Source organism: Bidens hawaiensis, unplaced genomic scaffold (genome assembly GCF_021521415.1).
Source record: "Bidens hawaiensis isolate Kalapana, Puna unplaced genomic scaffold, B.hawaiensis_p1.1 tig00010168_1, whole genome shotgun sequence".
NCBI classification, from domain to species: Eukaryota; Viridiplantae; Streptophyta; class Magnoliopsida; order Asterales; family Asteraceae; genus Bidens; species Bidens hawaiensis.
In genome coordinates this window covers 353,591-370,319 of record NW_027491771.1, presented here as the reverse complement: position 1 = coordinate 370,319, position 16,729 = coordinate 353,591, and the positions used below count along the sequence as shown (strand labels likewise).

Here is a 16,729-nt window from a genome sequence, read left to right as displayed (position 1 = left end):
CGAGTTTTACGTTCGAGGATCTTTTCAGGGAATTAGGCCCTGAGCAGGTAATGGGGAAAAGCACTTATGGGACTTATTATAAAGGAACATTGTTAAATGGTGATCACGTTGCAGTAAATAGATTGAGAGGAAATCCTACTAAAAGTAAGGCACAAGTAGAAGTTGAATTAAATTTGCTTGGGGAAATTAGGCATCCCAATCTTTTGGCAGTGAGGGATTATTATTTGTCCTCAAATTTAGAAGAGAAACTTCTGCTATATGACTACATGTCTAAAGGAAACCTTGCTACTCTTCTCCATGGTAATTAATATTCCTTTTTTTTGGGATTGAGTTTGAAAAAAAACTTATTGGCTTATTGGTTTTTTAAAAAACAATAAGTTAAAAAAAGAATGTGACAATCATAAAAATCTTTTTTATTTTAGCTTTTTAAAAGGGTCAAAAAAAACTGTTTTCTAAGAGCCACAAATTATGGCTTTTTGAAAAAGTCAAAGGTTAATAAGCTGTTCTAAAACTCAATCCCAATTCCCAAACATGGTAGTATTATATGTTAATTTGACAAATTTTAAAAATTTATTTTGTTGATTTGAATGCAGTTAGAAGACCAAAAAAGTTGCTAATTTGGGCAACAAGAATGCACATCGCAAAAGGAGTGGCTAGAGGTTTGCATAGCCTCCACACCCATCACAATATAATCCATGGAAATCTAACATCTGGCAATGTTTTCCTTGATGAGTACTTTAACCCCAAAATTTCTGATTTCGGGTTGTCACAGCTAATAACGACTGTTGCAAACTCAAATATGATTCAAGGACCGGAACTTTATATGCCTGAGAAAGCTGATACGAAAACCGATATCTACAGTTTAGGTGTGATCATGTTAGAACTCCTAACTGGAAAATCACCAGGCGATGTAGATTTGCCACGATGGGTGCGTTCGGTTGAGCAACTAAAGTGTTCTACTAAGGTTTTTGATCTTGAGCTACGAATATACTCTCCACTTCATGCACAAGAGATGTTTAATGTTTTGCAGCTGGCTATGGATTGTGTTTCTAAATTTCCACAGGGTCGACCTGATATCCATCTGCTTCTTAAGCAGTTAGAACGTATAAGATGAGAAACGACCACAAGTAATTCCAACGATGATGGTGGCGCGGATCTTTGTTTAGCTAGTGAAACTGGTGGTAGGTAATAGTGGAGATTTTGATTATGTTATTATCCTTGAATCAAGATTTGTATTGTTGTAAAAATTTTTGTTTCACTTTTCATCCTTTATGGCTAACTGTATATGTTAGTTTTTTATGACATGTGCAATAAATATATCCCCGATTCTTTTAAATGTAAATGATAAAAATCTCTTCAGCTAAAATGCACGTTAAGCAACATATACGTGAAAAATTAACTTATAGCATATTAAGCCAACGTTCTTGTAGGTGTTAGAAGTCAAAATTGTAAATCTTCAGATTGGACTAGATGGACTGAGTTTTCATTGATGTAAGTTGTTGTCTGTCCCCTCCGGCATGTGGAGGGTGCTTTTGGCTTTGGCCTTGTTTATAGAACTTAACCATTCGAAAAAATAAGAGGCTAGAAGCTAATTAATTTTGATGATGCCAAATTAGTAACATGAATTGCATTGCAATGCCTTCCAGCATAACTAAAGTAATATGATAAGAACTCACAGCTCATTTAGACTGTCACACTTGCAATTAAACGTTTTCATAATCATTGATTCTTGGTTAACACACAAGAGGTTTTTTTTTATTATTTTTTTTAAGACTAAGTTGCACTATACAGAGTTTGAACCATTAACCTCCTATTTCACATATTAACCACCCTACCACCTCATCGAAGTAGGAATGACAATTAATTAATTACTTGGCATATTGGTTAACGTGTCAGGAGGAAAAGTCTTAGGTCAATGAAAGAAACATGACAACTACCCACAAATTGTTTAGGTTATACTAGCTAGTTGGAATTAACAATTGTTATTATTGAAATGATTTATAATAAACACATACACATGGTGGAGGTTTGACTCTGGGCATCCTGTCCCAATCAACTTCATTTTGAAATGTACAAATTGTTTATATAAAATGCATTTGGCAAGGTTAGTTGTGTAAAGAGTTTCTAACGACTGTCCTTTGTAAGCCTATATGTATAGGCATTGCTATTCATTTGCCTGATCAAGTTGAGCACATCAACCGTACCTTCTGTCGGTTCCTTTCATTAGATATAATAAAAACACTTTTTTGTGTTGGTGCTTATTTTGTATCTCCTTTCAAGTCCTCAACTTTCGGTAGATTGTACCACTTGATCACTCAATTCAAGCTCACTCACTTTTATTTTATATATCCATACATAATGGCATCGGTCATGAAAGAGTTTGCACATCTTAAAATTCATCTGGAAGAGTTAAAGAAAGCCACCAATAGTTTTAGCAGCAAAGTTATCGGAATCGGTGGATTTGGGAAGGTATACGAAGGAGAAGTCTCTCATTCTAGGGGGCGAAGCATTGTTGCTATTAAGCGTTTGAATCGTGAATTTGGGCAAGGAGACCCAGAGTTCTTGAAGGAGATCGTGATGCTTTCTCGTTACACACATAAGAATCTCATCTCTCTCCTTGGATTTTGTGATGAGGATGGTGAGAAGATCCTTGTGTACGAGCATGCATCTAAAGGAAGTCTTGATCGCCATTTGAGCTCCACAGTTCTCACATGGTCAAAACGTCTCAAGATATGCCTTGATGTTGCTAGGGGGCTAGCCTATCTTCATGATCACAAGGGTACCCAACAAAGAGTTATTCATAGAGATATAAAAAGTTCAAACATTCTGCTAGATGATAACTGGAATGCTAAACTGTCAGACATGGGACTTTCCAAAATAGGACCTGCTAATCAGCCGCACACAGTTCTTTTCACCAACATTGCAGGAACCCCAGGTTACTGTGATCCCCAATATATGGTGATGTACGCCCTAACCAAAGAATCAGACATATACTCTTTTGGAGTCGTCTTATTTGAAGTCCTCTGTGGGAGATTGTGCTTTAACTGGACCAACAACCAGTTAGAGATTTTAGTGCCTATGTGGAAACAAAGGTACATACATAAGAAACTAGACCAGATTATCTTTAAAGATCTAATTCCGACAATAGATCCGAGTTCTTTGCGAACATTTTCAGACATTGCATTTCAGTGTTTGCACGACTCTCGTGAAGAACGACCAACATTATCTCTTCTTGTGAAAAAGCTTGAGATTGCACTTAAGTTACAGGAGCAACGTGAGTTGAAACAGGATAATGCTACGGGAACTTCTCAGTCATACCTTAACGTACTTCTCTCTAAAGGGAAAGGGCTCTTTCTTGGCAAAAAGGTAATTAACTACTTTTGCTACTTCATTTTTTTTATAAGAAAATGAAAATGATAAATTGTTATTTAAAGAATGTTACTCGTTTACACCACTTTCGAATCATTTAGGTTAAGTTTTCAATTATATATATTTATTTATGCGATGTTATTAATATATAGTTAGAAAATATAGTGAATTGCTATTTTGGCCATTGTGGTTTCTCTCCATAGCTTATTCAGCCCAAAATGTAAACTTATGACGAATTAGCCTCTAACATTTGATTTTGGTTGCGATGTTGACAATTGGGGCAATAAATGTTAAGAATCTTTAATTTTTTTCTTTACTTTCTTTTTCTTTTATTGTTTTTATCACATTTATTTGATAGATTTGACAAAAAAATTATCAATTATTTAACTGACTTATTTTATAAAAATATATATTTTTTATACTATGTTATTTCATTTATTTATTATCGTTGTTTCAATAAGTTATATATTCTTGTCACATTTAAAAGTGCATGCTGCCGTTGATTTGCTTTATATTTTTTTTGTTGCTTGTTCTAGAAAAGGGAAGAGCCTGTACAAAAACACGCCGAAGGCCGCCGTGGTGAGTCAGGTGACAGAACGGTTGTTGAGTTGTACTTTACTTGAAGAAGAACAGATGGTGAAGATATTGCAGCTGGCTTTAGATTGTGTTGCCACATATCCTGATAAGCGACCGGATGCTCAGCTGGTTCTTCAACAGTTGGAAGAGATTAGATAAAAAATGGCTAAGAGTACTTCCAACGACGATGGTGGCGCTAGACCTCCATTAAGCTAGTGAAATTGGAGGTTGGTGATAGTTGAGATTATGGTCGAATCATCCTTGAATCAAGATCTGTTTTGTTGTAAATACAAGTTTGCATTTTATTTATTTACCAGGATGAAAATGTTGCTTTGATTTTTGTGGGCAATTAATATGTATGGAAAATTAGCTTTTTTCGCTTAAAATAAAATAACACAGTCTCTCAATTCATTTGGAGATTATATAACAATACCATAAAAAAGAATTACAAGAAATGTAAAAATAAACATCACTTAAACATAAAAGTGATGCATTTACACGAAGTTACAAGAAGCGTAAAATAAGTTACTTGAAATAATAAAGATCTTTTTCATTGCAAGTCTCTTTACTCCTTTGCCTTGTTCATGCAATCCATAGCCACTACAAACTGTGTTGTAGAACTTGCTAGACTATGGACACAACGAAAGTATCGGTTTTAAAGTTATATTTTCCTGGTTATAAGATTTAGGGCCCGTTCGTTTCACGGACTTTTTTTAAAGGATTTGGAATTGGAATTGGAATTGGAATTGGAATTGGAATTGGAATGGAATGGAATGGAATGTTTGAGAATCCCTTTCATGTGTTTGGTTGGTTAATATTTATTGGAATTAGAATCTTCATTCTCGGGGTTTTTTTTTTTTTTTGAAGAACGAGGAGAACGAAGGAAACGTTTTAGGTTTTTTTACATTTTTCGTTTTTGATTTATATTTTGAGTTATGATTTTTTATTATTTTTTTTGAATTTTTTTTGGAGGGGTTTTTATTTTCCATAACAATCCTTTAAAATAGGTGGGATTTTGAAATCCCATGAAATGTAGGATTTGATGGGATTTAGTTTTCATTCTCATTCTTTCATTTAATGAAACGAACATATCAATTCATGGGATTTAAAATCTCATTCCTTGGAATTCCTTCCAAATCCTTAAAACGAACAGGACCTTAGAGTTATTCGGTCCAAATATATCGTTTGCGTTTTAGAGACTTATATCAATTCGTTCTTTAATATGAACCCATGTGTGTCACAATTCAAAAAAAATCCAAATTATAAATAAATATATTGTTAATCAAAACTAAACAAAATATAATCAAACCTTAGAGCCTATGTAAAGGACCATATGAATACGAAAAAGGATCTTCAATCCTTGAAATATTATATATACAGAAAATATTTTATAATAAACATATATAGATAATTATTAAAAAATAAATAAAGCCATTTACTTCTAGTCTCATTTTGGGCGTTGCTCTTTGTCAGCAGCACCTTGCTGTCCTATGCCTTGTAACATATTTTGTTTTTTTGTTTTTTGTCTATGTTCTTAATGAAAACAAATTTTGTGTCCAAAAGCTTTTCCTTGTTATCTGCCGGCATTGACGGATAGCCCAAGGCTCAGCCTTTTCATTCCTTCCCTCTCTCTTTTCTCGCTTGGTTGTTTCTTCACAAAGCCTTGCTCTCTCGTAACCCTCGCCCCCAAAACAAACCGTCCAACCTCGTGTTTAATTCCAAGTGACGGTTTTTCTTTCATCTCACAAAACCAATAAACTGAGGCTAGTATCTGAGAGCATTGTGCTGCTTCATTTAACCAAGCACAATGAAAGCATCTTCTTCAGTGTTGGTTCTTACATTGCATCATCTTTTAAGTTCTCAGCTTTTAGTGGAGTACACATAAATTATAATGGCATCGGTCACCAAAGAGTTTGAACATCTTAAAATCCATTTGGAAGAGTTAAGAAAAGCCACCAACAATTTTGATAGCAAAGTTATAGGAGTTGGTGGATTTGGGAAGGTTTACGAAGGAGAAGTCTCTCACTCAAAGGGGCGAAGCATGGTTGCTATTAAACGTCTGAATCGTGAATTTGGGCAAGGAGATCCAGAGTTTTGGAAGGAGATAATGATGCTTTCTCGTTACACACATAGTAATCTCATCTCTCTCCTCGGATTCTGTGACGAGGATGGTGAGAAGATCATCATGTACGAACATGCATCTAACGGAAGCCTCGATCGTCATCTAAGCTCTACTGCTCTCACGTGGACACAGCGCATCAAGATCTGCCTTGATGTTGCAAGAGGCCTAACCTACCTACATGATCACAAGGACACCCAACAAAGGATTCTCCATAGAGATATAAAAAGTGCCAATATCTTGCTAGATGACAATTGGAATGCTAAACTTTCTGACATGGGACTTTCAAAATTGGGTCCTGCTAATCAGTTACATACTGTTATTTTCTACAATGTTGTAGGTACCCCTGGTTATTGTGATCCCCAGTATATGGAGACATATGCCCTAACTAAAGAATCAGACATTTACTCTTTAGGAGTGGTTTTATTTGAAGTCCTATGTGGGAGATTATGCTTTAACTACACCAGTGGTCATCCTTTAGAGATTTTAGTGCCTATGTGGAAACAAAACTACAAGCATAATAAACTAGACCAGATTATCTTTAAAGATCTAATTCCGACAATGGACTCGACTCCTTTGAAAACATTTTCAAAAATTGCATTCCAGTGTTTGCACAGCTCTCGTGAACAACGACCGACAATATCTCTTATTGTGAAAAAGCTTGAGATTGCATTTAAGTTACAGGTGGATCGTGAGATGAAACAGGATAATGCTGTAGGAACTTCTCGGACATACCTGAGCGCACTTCTCTTCAAAGGCAAAGGGCTTTTTATTGGGAAAAAGGTAATTAGCTACTTTTGGTTCTGTCTTTCTTCTTTTCTTTCTAGAAAGATGTTAAAAACTCCTTTTTTTAAACCCAATTCTTTAGTATTAATGAACCAAAGATCTTCCCCTCCTAACGAACCCAAGATCTTCCCCTCCCAACAAACCCAAACCCATGTGCTTAAAAAATTTATGGATCTTCTTAAGCTATTAAAGCTATTGGATAAAGTATATTGTTTAGTTAGTATTTATCGTTACAACATTATCAAAGTTAGAGGATACGTTTGGTTAAGTTTCTTTTTCAATTATTTTGCTTTACCACCGAATAAATGTCATTTTGAATATTTTAATTTTTTATGTGTTAATATTTATATAATTATGTGCTATTTAATTTGATGAATCTAATTTTTTGAGTTTAATTATGGTACCGTTACGAACATGACTGATACCGACCGAATACGCGTCGATTCGCTTTGCAACGCTCATGTTTTAACAACACCCAGGTTTTACCGACTAAATAAACATTGCTTTAAATATGTTAATTTTTTTTATAGTACGTTATACAAGTGCAATTTTTTTTTGTTTTTTTAAACATGTTAATTTGACGAATTTATTTTTTAGTTTTAGTTTTGGTATCGTAATGAACGTAGCCAATACCAATCGAAATTTGCGTTGACTCGCCACTACAACACCCGGGGTTTACTGACCGAATTCTCCAATCAACGTGTGCGGGATAATCAGTGTCATTACCGTTACGACCTTTTTAATATGATATTTTTTTATTATAAGTTATACGGGCAACATCGCTACTATTTCCTGCGCTGACAAATTAATTTTTTTAATTTAATGTCGGTATCTTAACAAACTTAACCCATACCAACCGAATCCACATTAGCGTACTGCACAATGCGATGGTCACATAAATAGATCCCAAGTGCCCCGATGCAATGCGCCGGGTAAAACACTAGTTATTTATACGATGATTAGATAGTGGTCTAGGCTAACTTTATTATACCACCACATAATAGCATTGTCAAAAATATGTATAGTTTATATTAAGGTGCTGTCGAGTTCTACCACTGATTTGCTTTACATTCTTTTGTTGCTTGTTCTAGAAAAGGGAAGAAAGGGAACTTATGTTACACCTTGATGTGGTACAACGAGTTTTACATCACAGGATCTCTAGAGGGGATCGGCTGAAGTAATGGGGATAGCAGTTATGGGACTTATTATAGTGCAAAACTGGAAAGTGGTGATCCCTTTGCAGTACACAGATTGAGAGGAAATCCTACTAAAAGTAAGACAAAAGTCCAAGTTGAATTAAATTTGCTCGGGAAAATTAGGCATCCGAATCTTTTGGTAATGAGGGCTTATTATATGGACTCAAAATCAGAAGACAGACTTCTGGTTTATGACTACATGCCTAAAGGAAGCCTTGCTACTATTTTCCATGGTAATATTCTTTCTTTTAAATTTTTTTTTTCTTATAATCTAGTATTGTATGCTAGTTTGTCAAATTTTAGAAAACCAGATTATTCCGTATTCAAAAACTTGGTTCTGCCGACTTAAATGTAGCCATGGAACCAAAACAACCGACAAACTGGGCAACAAGAATGAAAATAGCAAAAGGAGTGGCAAGAGGTTTGCATAGCCTCCACACCCATCACAATATAATCCATGGAAATCTGAAAGCAAGCAATGTTTTCCTTGATGAGAGCATTAACCCCAAGATTTCTGATTTTGGGTTGTCACCCAAGATTTCTGATTTTGGATTTAAAATCTCATTCCTTGGAATTCCTTCCAAATCCTTAAAATGAACAGGACCTTAGAGTTATTCGGTCCAAATATATCGTTTACGTTTTAGTGACTTATATCAATTCGTTCTTTAATATGAACCCATACGTGTCACTATCCAATAAAAATCCAAATTATAATTGAAAATATTGTTAATCAAAACTAAACAAAATATAATCAAATCTTAGAGCCTATGTAACGGACCATATGAATACGGAACTTCAATCCTAGAAATATTATATACACAGAAAATATTTTATTATAAATATAGATAATTATTAAAAATAAATAAATAAAACCATTTACTCCCAGTTTCATTTTGGGCGTTGCTCTTTGTCAGCAGCACGTTGCTGTCCTATGCCTTGTAACATATTTCGTTTTTTTTGTTTTTTTGTCTATGTTCTTAATGAAAACAAATTTTGTGTCCAAAAGCTTTTCCTTGTTATCTGCCGGCATTGACGGATAGCCCAAGGCTCAGCCTTTTCATTCCTTCCCTCTCTCTTTTTCTCGCTTGGTTGTTTCTTCACAAAGCCTTGCTCTCTCGTAACCTTCGCCCCCCAAAACAAACCATCCAATTAATTCCCAATGACCGTTTTTCTTTCATCTCACAAAACCAATAAACTGAGGCTAGTATCTGAGAGCACTGTGCTGCTTCATTTAACCAAGCACATTGAAAGCATCTTCTTCAGTGTTGGTTCTTACATTGCATCATCTTTTAAGTTCTCAGCTTTTAGTGGAGTACACATAAATTATAATGGCATCGGTCACCAAAGAGTTTGAGCATCTTAAAATCCATTTGGAAGAGTTAAGAAAAGCCACCAATAATTTTGGTAGCAAAGTTATCGGAGCTGGTGGATTTGGGAAAGTGTACGAAGGAGAAGTCTCTCACTCAAAGGGGCGAAGCATAGTTGCTATTAAACGTTTGAATTGTAAATACGGGCAAGGAGATCCAGAGTTTTGGAAGGAGATAATGATGCTTTCTCATTACACACATAGTAATCTCATATCTCTCCTTGGCTTCTGTGACGAGGATGGTGAGAAGATCATCGTGTACGAACATGCATCTAACGGAAGCCTCGATCGTCATCTAAGCTCTACTGCTTTCACGTGGACACAACGCATCAAGATATGCCTTGATGTTGCAAGAGGGCCAACCTACCTACATGATCACAAGGACACCCAACAAAGGATTCTCCATAGAGATATAAAAAGTGCCAATATCTTGCTAGATGACAACTGAAATGCTAAACTTTCTGACATGGGACTTTCAAAATTGGGTCCTGCTAATCAGTTACACACTGTTCTTTTCACCAATGTTGTAGGTATCCCTGGTTATTGTGATCCCCAGTATATGGTGACGTATGCCTTAACCAAAAAATCAGACATATACTCTTTTGGAGTAGTCTTATTTGAAGTTCTATGTGGGACATTATGCTTTAAATGGACCAATGATCAGTTAGAGATTTTAGTGTCTATGTGAAAACAAAGCTACAAACACAAGAAACTAGAACAAATTATCTTTAAAGATCTCACACCACCAATGCACCCGACTATTATGAAAACATTTTTAGAAATTGCATACCAGTGTTTACACGACTCACGTGAACAACGACCAACAATGTCTCTTCTTATGAAAAAGCTTGAGATTGCACTTAAGTTTCAAGAAAGTCATGAGATGAAACTGGTTAATGATATCGGAACTTCTCGGACATACTTGGACGCACTTCTCTTCAAAGGCAAAGGGCTTTTTATTGGGAAAAAGGTAATTAGCTACCTTTGGTTCTGTCTTTCTTCTTTTCTTTCTAGAAAAATGTTGGTGGCACAACTCCTTTTTTAAACCCAATTCTTTAGTATTAATGAACCAAAGATCTTCCCGTCCCAACGAACCCAATAACTTCCCCTCCCAACAAACCCAAACCCATGTGCTTAAAAAATTTAGAGATCTTCTTAAGCTATTAAAGCTAATGGAGAAAGTATATTTAGTTAGTATTTGTCGTTACAACATTATCATAGTTAGAGGATACGTTTGGTTAAATTTCTTTTTCAGATATTTTTGTTTTACCGACCGAATAAACGTCGTTTTGAATATTTTAATTTTTTATGTGTTAATATTTATATAATTATATGTTATTTAATTTGATGAATCTATTTTTTGAGTTTAATTATGGTACCGTTACGAACGTCGATTCGCCTTGGTTCATTGTTTTAAATATGCTAATTTTTTTATAATACGTTATACAAGTGCAAATTTTTATTTTATTTTTGGTTTTTTTGTTTATTTTAAATATGTTAATTTGACGAATTTATTTTTTAGTTTTTGATTCGAGATTGTAATAAACGTAGCCAATACCGACTGAATTTGCGTTGACTCGCCACTGCAACACCCAGGGTTTACCGACCGAATTCTCCAAGCAACGTGTACGGGATAATCAGTGTCATTACCGTTACGACATTTTTAATATGCTATTTTTTATTATAAGTTATACGGGCAACATCGCCACTATTTCCTGCGTTGACAAATTAATTTTTTTAATTTAATGTCGGTATCTTAACAAACTTAACCCATACCAACTGAATCCACATTAGCGTACCGCCGCAATGCGATGGTTACATAAATAGATCCCAGGTGCCCCGATGTAACGCGCCGGGTAAAACAATAGTTATTTATACGATGATCAGGCAGTGGTCTAGGCTAACTTTATTATACGTACCACCACATAATAACATTGTCAATAATTATATGTATAGTTTATATTAAGGTGCTGTCGAATTCAACCATTGATTGCTTTACATTTTTTTGTTGCTTGTTCTAGAAAAGAGAAGAAAGGGAACTTATGGTGCACCTTGATGGTACAATGAGTTTTACATCACAGGACTTCTTGAGGGGGATCAGCTGAGGTAATGGGGTATAGCAGTTATGGGACTTATTATAGTGCAAAACTGGAAAGTGGTGATCACTTTGCAGTATATAGATTGAGAGGAACTCCTACTAAAAGTAAGACAGAAGTCCAAGTTGAATTAAATTTGCTTGGGAAAATTAGGCATCCGAATCTTTTGGTAATGAAGGCTTATTATATGGACTCAAAATCAGAAGCCAGACTTCTGGTTTATGACTACATGCCTAAAGGAAGCCTTGCTACTTTTTTCCATGGTAATATTCTTTCTTTTTAAAATTTTTTTTCATATAATCTCGTATTGTATGCTAGTTTGTCAAATTTTAGAAAACCAGATTATTTCATATTCAAAAACTTGGTTCTGCCCACTTAAATGTAACCATGGAACCAAAACAACCGACAAACTGGGCAACAAGAATGAAAATAGCAAAAGGAGTGGCAAGAGGTTTGCATAGCCTCCACACCCATCACAATATAATCCATGGAAGTCTAACAGCAAGCAATGTTTTCCTTGATGAGAACATTAACCCCAAGATTTCTGATTTTGGGCTGTCACATCTCATAACAGCTGCGGAAAACTCATATATGACTGCAACATCTGGGGTCCTGGGGTACCAGGCTCCCGAACTTTCTATGCTCAATATAGCCGATACCAAAACCGACATCTACAGTTTGGGTGTGATCATGTTAGAGCTTATAACTGGAACATCACCAGGAGAGTTGATAGATCGAGACTTACCGCAATGGGTTTTGATTACACAACAAGAGTGGGGTACTGAGCTTTTTGATAATTCAATGGTGAGTGATAGATCACTTGATGAAGAAGAGATGTTGAATGTTTTGCAGCTGGCTATGGATTGTGTTTCCAAATTACCACAGGGTCGACCTGATATTCGCCTAGTGCTTCAGCAGTTAGAACAAATAAAATCAGAATCGCCCACAAGTACTTCCAACGATGATGGTGGTGCGGGATCTTCATTAAGTTAGGGAAATCGGAGATTCGTGATATTGGAGATTTGATTCTGTTATTATCCTTGAATCAAAATTTTGTTGTTGTAAATACCAGTTTGAATATTTGTTTACAAGGATAATTAAATGTTTAATTTGAATCAAGATTTCTAACGCGTTACAAACCTCTTACATATGGGACGATTAGCGTAAACATTGAAGATAAAGGATAAAATTTACAAGTTGATATATACTTAAAGGATGATCTTTGTAATTTAATTAGTAATTATAAACTTAAGTCTAGATAATAATAACATATATAAAAACAATCACTTGCACAAGAATCCATTCTTAATCGCGACTGTAACTCACTAGTTTAGTACGTATCGAAAACAAAGTTGCGGTTAGAAGCCGATTAATTTTGACAATGACTAATGAATAACAAGAATTAAGAATTGTATTGTCCGCAAGTATTTAATTAATATCCGAGGCCAGCTAAGAGATATGATTTTAACTCACAAATTGTGGCAATGGATTAAAAAAACATAAAACTTTGTTTTTATTATGTGACATGACTTGACATGATATGATTCGGAACTCAAAAAATTTTATATAAAACATTATATAAGCACATAAGAAATTTTTCTGATCCTCAAAACTTTCCGACCCTATAAATAGTTTTTTGAACTTGCCTCTCTTAAACTAAAAGAAGTTACAATTCTTTTTAACATAAAACCTTAAATAAGTTATTAAGTAAAAATGTGATAGCAGTTTAAAAAAAAACGTGATAATTGAAAGAAAACGAGTATGCGGTTGGTAAGTCAAAGGACGCGTATCCATGGCGTCAATAAGTCTTATGTTGCGCGTATGTGCACCACATGTCAACAGATGGTTGGTAAATTAAGTTTAAATTTTTTTAGAAGTCAAACTGTTTTTAAATAAATCTCTTTAGACCAGCCTCCACAATCAAAATCAAAACATTTTTAATTATACTTTTTTGCCCCATATTTACTCCGATTGAGTTCCAATTTCGTCACTGGTTCAACCCAATTTTTACCGGCCGGATTCACCAATAGCATATACACATCCAACGTATGTCAGGTATTCAAAACCACTCTTGTTTCTTTTTTTTAATGACCAACAAATAAAACTCGGCTAGACGTGGTAACCCAATGACAAAAGACAACGTCTGCAATCCTAGGCTCGTCTCCCAAAGGCCTATTGTGGTAAAATTCGATTAGATCTGATTCGAACTTGAGACTTTAAAGTTTCCGGCCCAAATCTTCAATTTTCATCCAATTTCATTTGATTTAAAGCAACAAAAAACCTTTTTGTTTTTTTTTCATTCCTCATGTTTATGGGGCTTAAATAATTCAAATAAATTTTTTTAAGTAGAATCATAAATAGTTTACTTACATAACATAATTATGATACCATGAACGAGTAATATTGTTAGTGAGTGATCAACATTTTTTTTCGCTCAGCCTTTATTTTAGCTTTTTTGCTTGTTTGCATTTTCTAAGCTTCTTAATTTTATATGTAGTGTAAACCTTATTAATATAAAGGCGTTGACATTCTCCTTAACTGAAATATGTTAACTTCCATGCTTCAACTTATCATTTAAATACTGCGCACAGATGATAAGTAATGTCACATTTGGTCTACTTCATAAATCACTATATAGCTATTGTCATTGTGCTTTTATGCAGAATTATGCATTTATGATCATGTCAAGTGCAAATTTCGATTTTTGGTGATGATGATGATGCTGATCAACTAAGGATATGATCTTTGTTGTTTACTCAAGTATGCAGATTTTAGGATGATGTTAAGTTAATATTTCTCTTTTTGATGCTGTTGATTGACAATATATAGATATAATCTTTGTCAATAACATAAGTCTTCACCCTAACACACAATGACCGTTACCTAAACCCAACCTACCCGTTTTTCCAAGCTTAGGTTATCCTAAAAGGTCATCAATCTTGAAGTTTGTTTTAGGCCTTCAAAAAAGTTGAGCTGACTTTGACAACGTAGCATCTCCTTTCAAATTATGAACGTTAAAAGTTGTTTTATATATTAGCAAAGAATGGCATTGGTAATGAACGAGTTTTGAACATCTTAAAATCCATCTAGAAGAGTTAAAGAAAGCCACCAATGGTTTTACTAGCAAAGTTATCGGAGCCGGTGGATTTGAGAAGGTATACGAAGGAGAAGTCTCTCACTATAGGGGAGAAGCATTGTTGCTATTAAGTGATTGAATCGTGAATTCGGGCAAGGAGACCCTTAGTTATTGAAGGAAATTGTGATGCTTTCACGTTACCCGCATAGGAATCTGATCTCTCTCCTCGGATTTTGTGACGAGGATGGTGAGAAGATTCTTGTGTACGAGCACACGTCTAATGGAAGTCTTGATCGCCATTTAAGCTCCGCTCTTCTCACATGGAGAAATCGTCTAAAGATATGCCTTGATGTTGCAAGGGGGTTAACCTACCTTCATGATCACAAGGGCACCCAACAAAGAGTTCTCCACAGAGATATAAAAAGTGCCAACATCTTGCTAGATGACAACTGGAATGCTAAACTTGCTGACATGGGACTTTCAAAACTAGGACCCGCTAATCAACGACACACGGTTCTTTTCACCAATGTTGTAGGTACCCCTGGTTATTGCGATCCTCAATACATGGTGACGTACGCCCTAACCAAAGAATCAGACATCTACTCTTTTGGGGTCGTCTTATTTGAAGTTCTCTGTGGGAGATTGTGCTTTAATTGGGCCAACGATAACATAGAAATTTTAGTGCCTATGTGGAAACAAAGCTACATACATAAGAAACTAGACCGGATTATCTTTAAAGATATAATGCCACCACTAGATTCGGCTTCTTTGAGAACATTGTCAGACATAGCATTCCAGTGTTTGCATGATTCTCGTGAGCATCGACCAACAATGTCTCTTCTTGTGAAAAAGCTTGAGATTGCGCTTAAGTTTCAGGTGCATCATGAGATGAAACTGGATAATGCTATGGGAACCTCTCGGACATACCTGAGCGTACTTCTCTCGAAAGGCAAAGGGCTCTTTCTTGGCAAAAAGGTAATGAGCCTATTTTGCTTCTTCTTCTCTAGCTGTTAATTAGAAGAAGAAGCATAGTCATTTATGTAAACGAGTTCACACACACCACAATCAAAAATTTTTTTGTAGCACGAATATGTATTTGCATGTAATTAAAATTATATAATATTCCTATCAAGTTATCTTAAATTTAATAATACTGCTTAATTTTCACCAAGTTTCCTTCAGTTAAAAAATTGGTGTTTAACGTTTACAGGCTACATTGTCTAAATATCTAAATTTATAGTTTGAGTTTCATAACTAGTACAGATTTGGGTTTCGAACAGGGTTTAAAAATCATAATATACTTGAGCTGATGATTCAAATAATCTTCTTTTATGGTAACATGACTGCATGCATTAGTTTGAGGTACGTATTCCATTTTTTGGATTTATCGCGTAGTCGAGTTATTATCATTATAATTAACAATATGTTTTATAACTTTATTTTACTAAATGAACACAAAGTAGATAATTCAACCAGGCATTGTTTATATATAATGATCAGGGAGTGGTTTAGGTTAAGTTCACTTTTATCACCGCGTAAAGTAATATATTTTGGATTTTTGTCAAAAATATTTATATCTATAATTTATATAAAGGTGCTGCCAAGTTCTACTATTGATTTGCTTCATATTTGTTTGCTGCTTGTTCCAGAAAAGAGAAGAGGATATACAAATAAATTCTGAAGGCAGTGGTGCCAGAAAGGCGGAAGAGAGACTTATGCATTTTGATGGTACAATGAGTTTCGCAGCAGATGATCTTTTGCGGGTATCGGCTGAGGTAATGGGAGAAGCTATATTATAAAGCAACATATTGTAGTACATGGGTCACAATTTTATTAAACAATATTAATAAAACAATTAAAGATACTCTCTTTATACATTTGGGAAGCAAACATGTTAAAAGGTGTTGCTGAATTCTACTGTTGATTTGCTTCATATCTGTTTGTTGCTTGTTCTAGAAAACGGAAGAGCGCATACAAAAACTTGCCGAAAGCAGTGGTGCCAGGAAGGCAGAAGGGAATGACCTTGTACACTTTGATCGTACAAGGAGTTTCACATACGAGGATCTTTTGAGGGCGTCGGCTGGGGTAATGGGAAGAAGCACTTATGGGATTTATTATGAAACAAGGCTAGAAAATGGTGGTCGC

General features: G+C 35.1%; 1 protein-coding gene and 1 long non-coding RNA gene across 2 annotated transcripts in view; both read left to right on the top strand.

Annotated features, from left to right (window-relative positions):
• The first annotated feature begins 2,358 nt into the window (after nucleotides 1–2,358).
• LOC143534451 (putative receptor-like protein kinase At5g39000) lies at nucleotides 2,359–4,104 on the top strand. The gene is made up of 2 exons (XM_077028936.1): nucleotides 2,359–3,311; nucleotides 3,906–4,104. Exons 1-2 carry the CDS (start codon nucleotides 2,359–2,361, stop codon nucleotides 4,102–4,104), a joined length of 1,152 nt encoding a protein of 383 aa, XP_076885051.1.
• Nucleotides 4,105–9,437: 5,333 nt separating this feature from the next.
• The window catches only part of LOC143534489 (uncharacterized), a 41,506-nt gene continuing 34,214 nt past the window's right edge, over nucleotides 9,438–16,729 (top strand). The window contains exon 1 of the long non-coding RNA XR_013135559.1: nucleotides 9,438–10,096. This is a non-coding gene — a long non-coding RNA (uncharacterized LOC143534489). The remainder of the gene's footprint in view (nucleotides 10,097–16,729) is intronic.

Excerpts from the sequence above, each read along its gene's own strand:
- LOC143534451 (XM_077028936.1), top strand. The coding sequence starts at position 2,359 with ATGGCATCGGTCATGAAAGAGTTTGCACATCTTAAAATTCATCTGGAA. Across the intron at positions 3,312-3,905 it reads AATGCTACGGGAACTTCTCA|AAAAGGGAAGAGCCTGTACA; the intron begins GTCATACCTTAA and ends TGCTTGTTCTAG.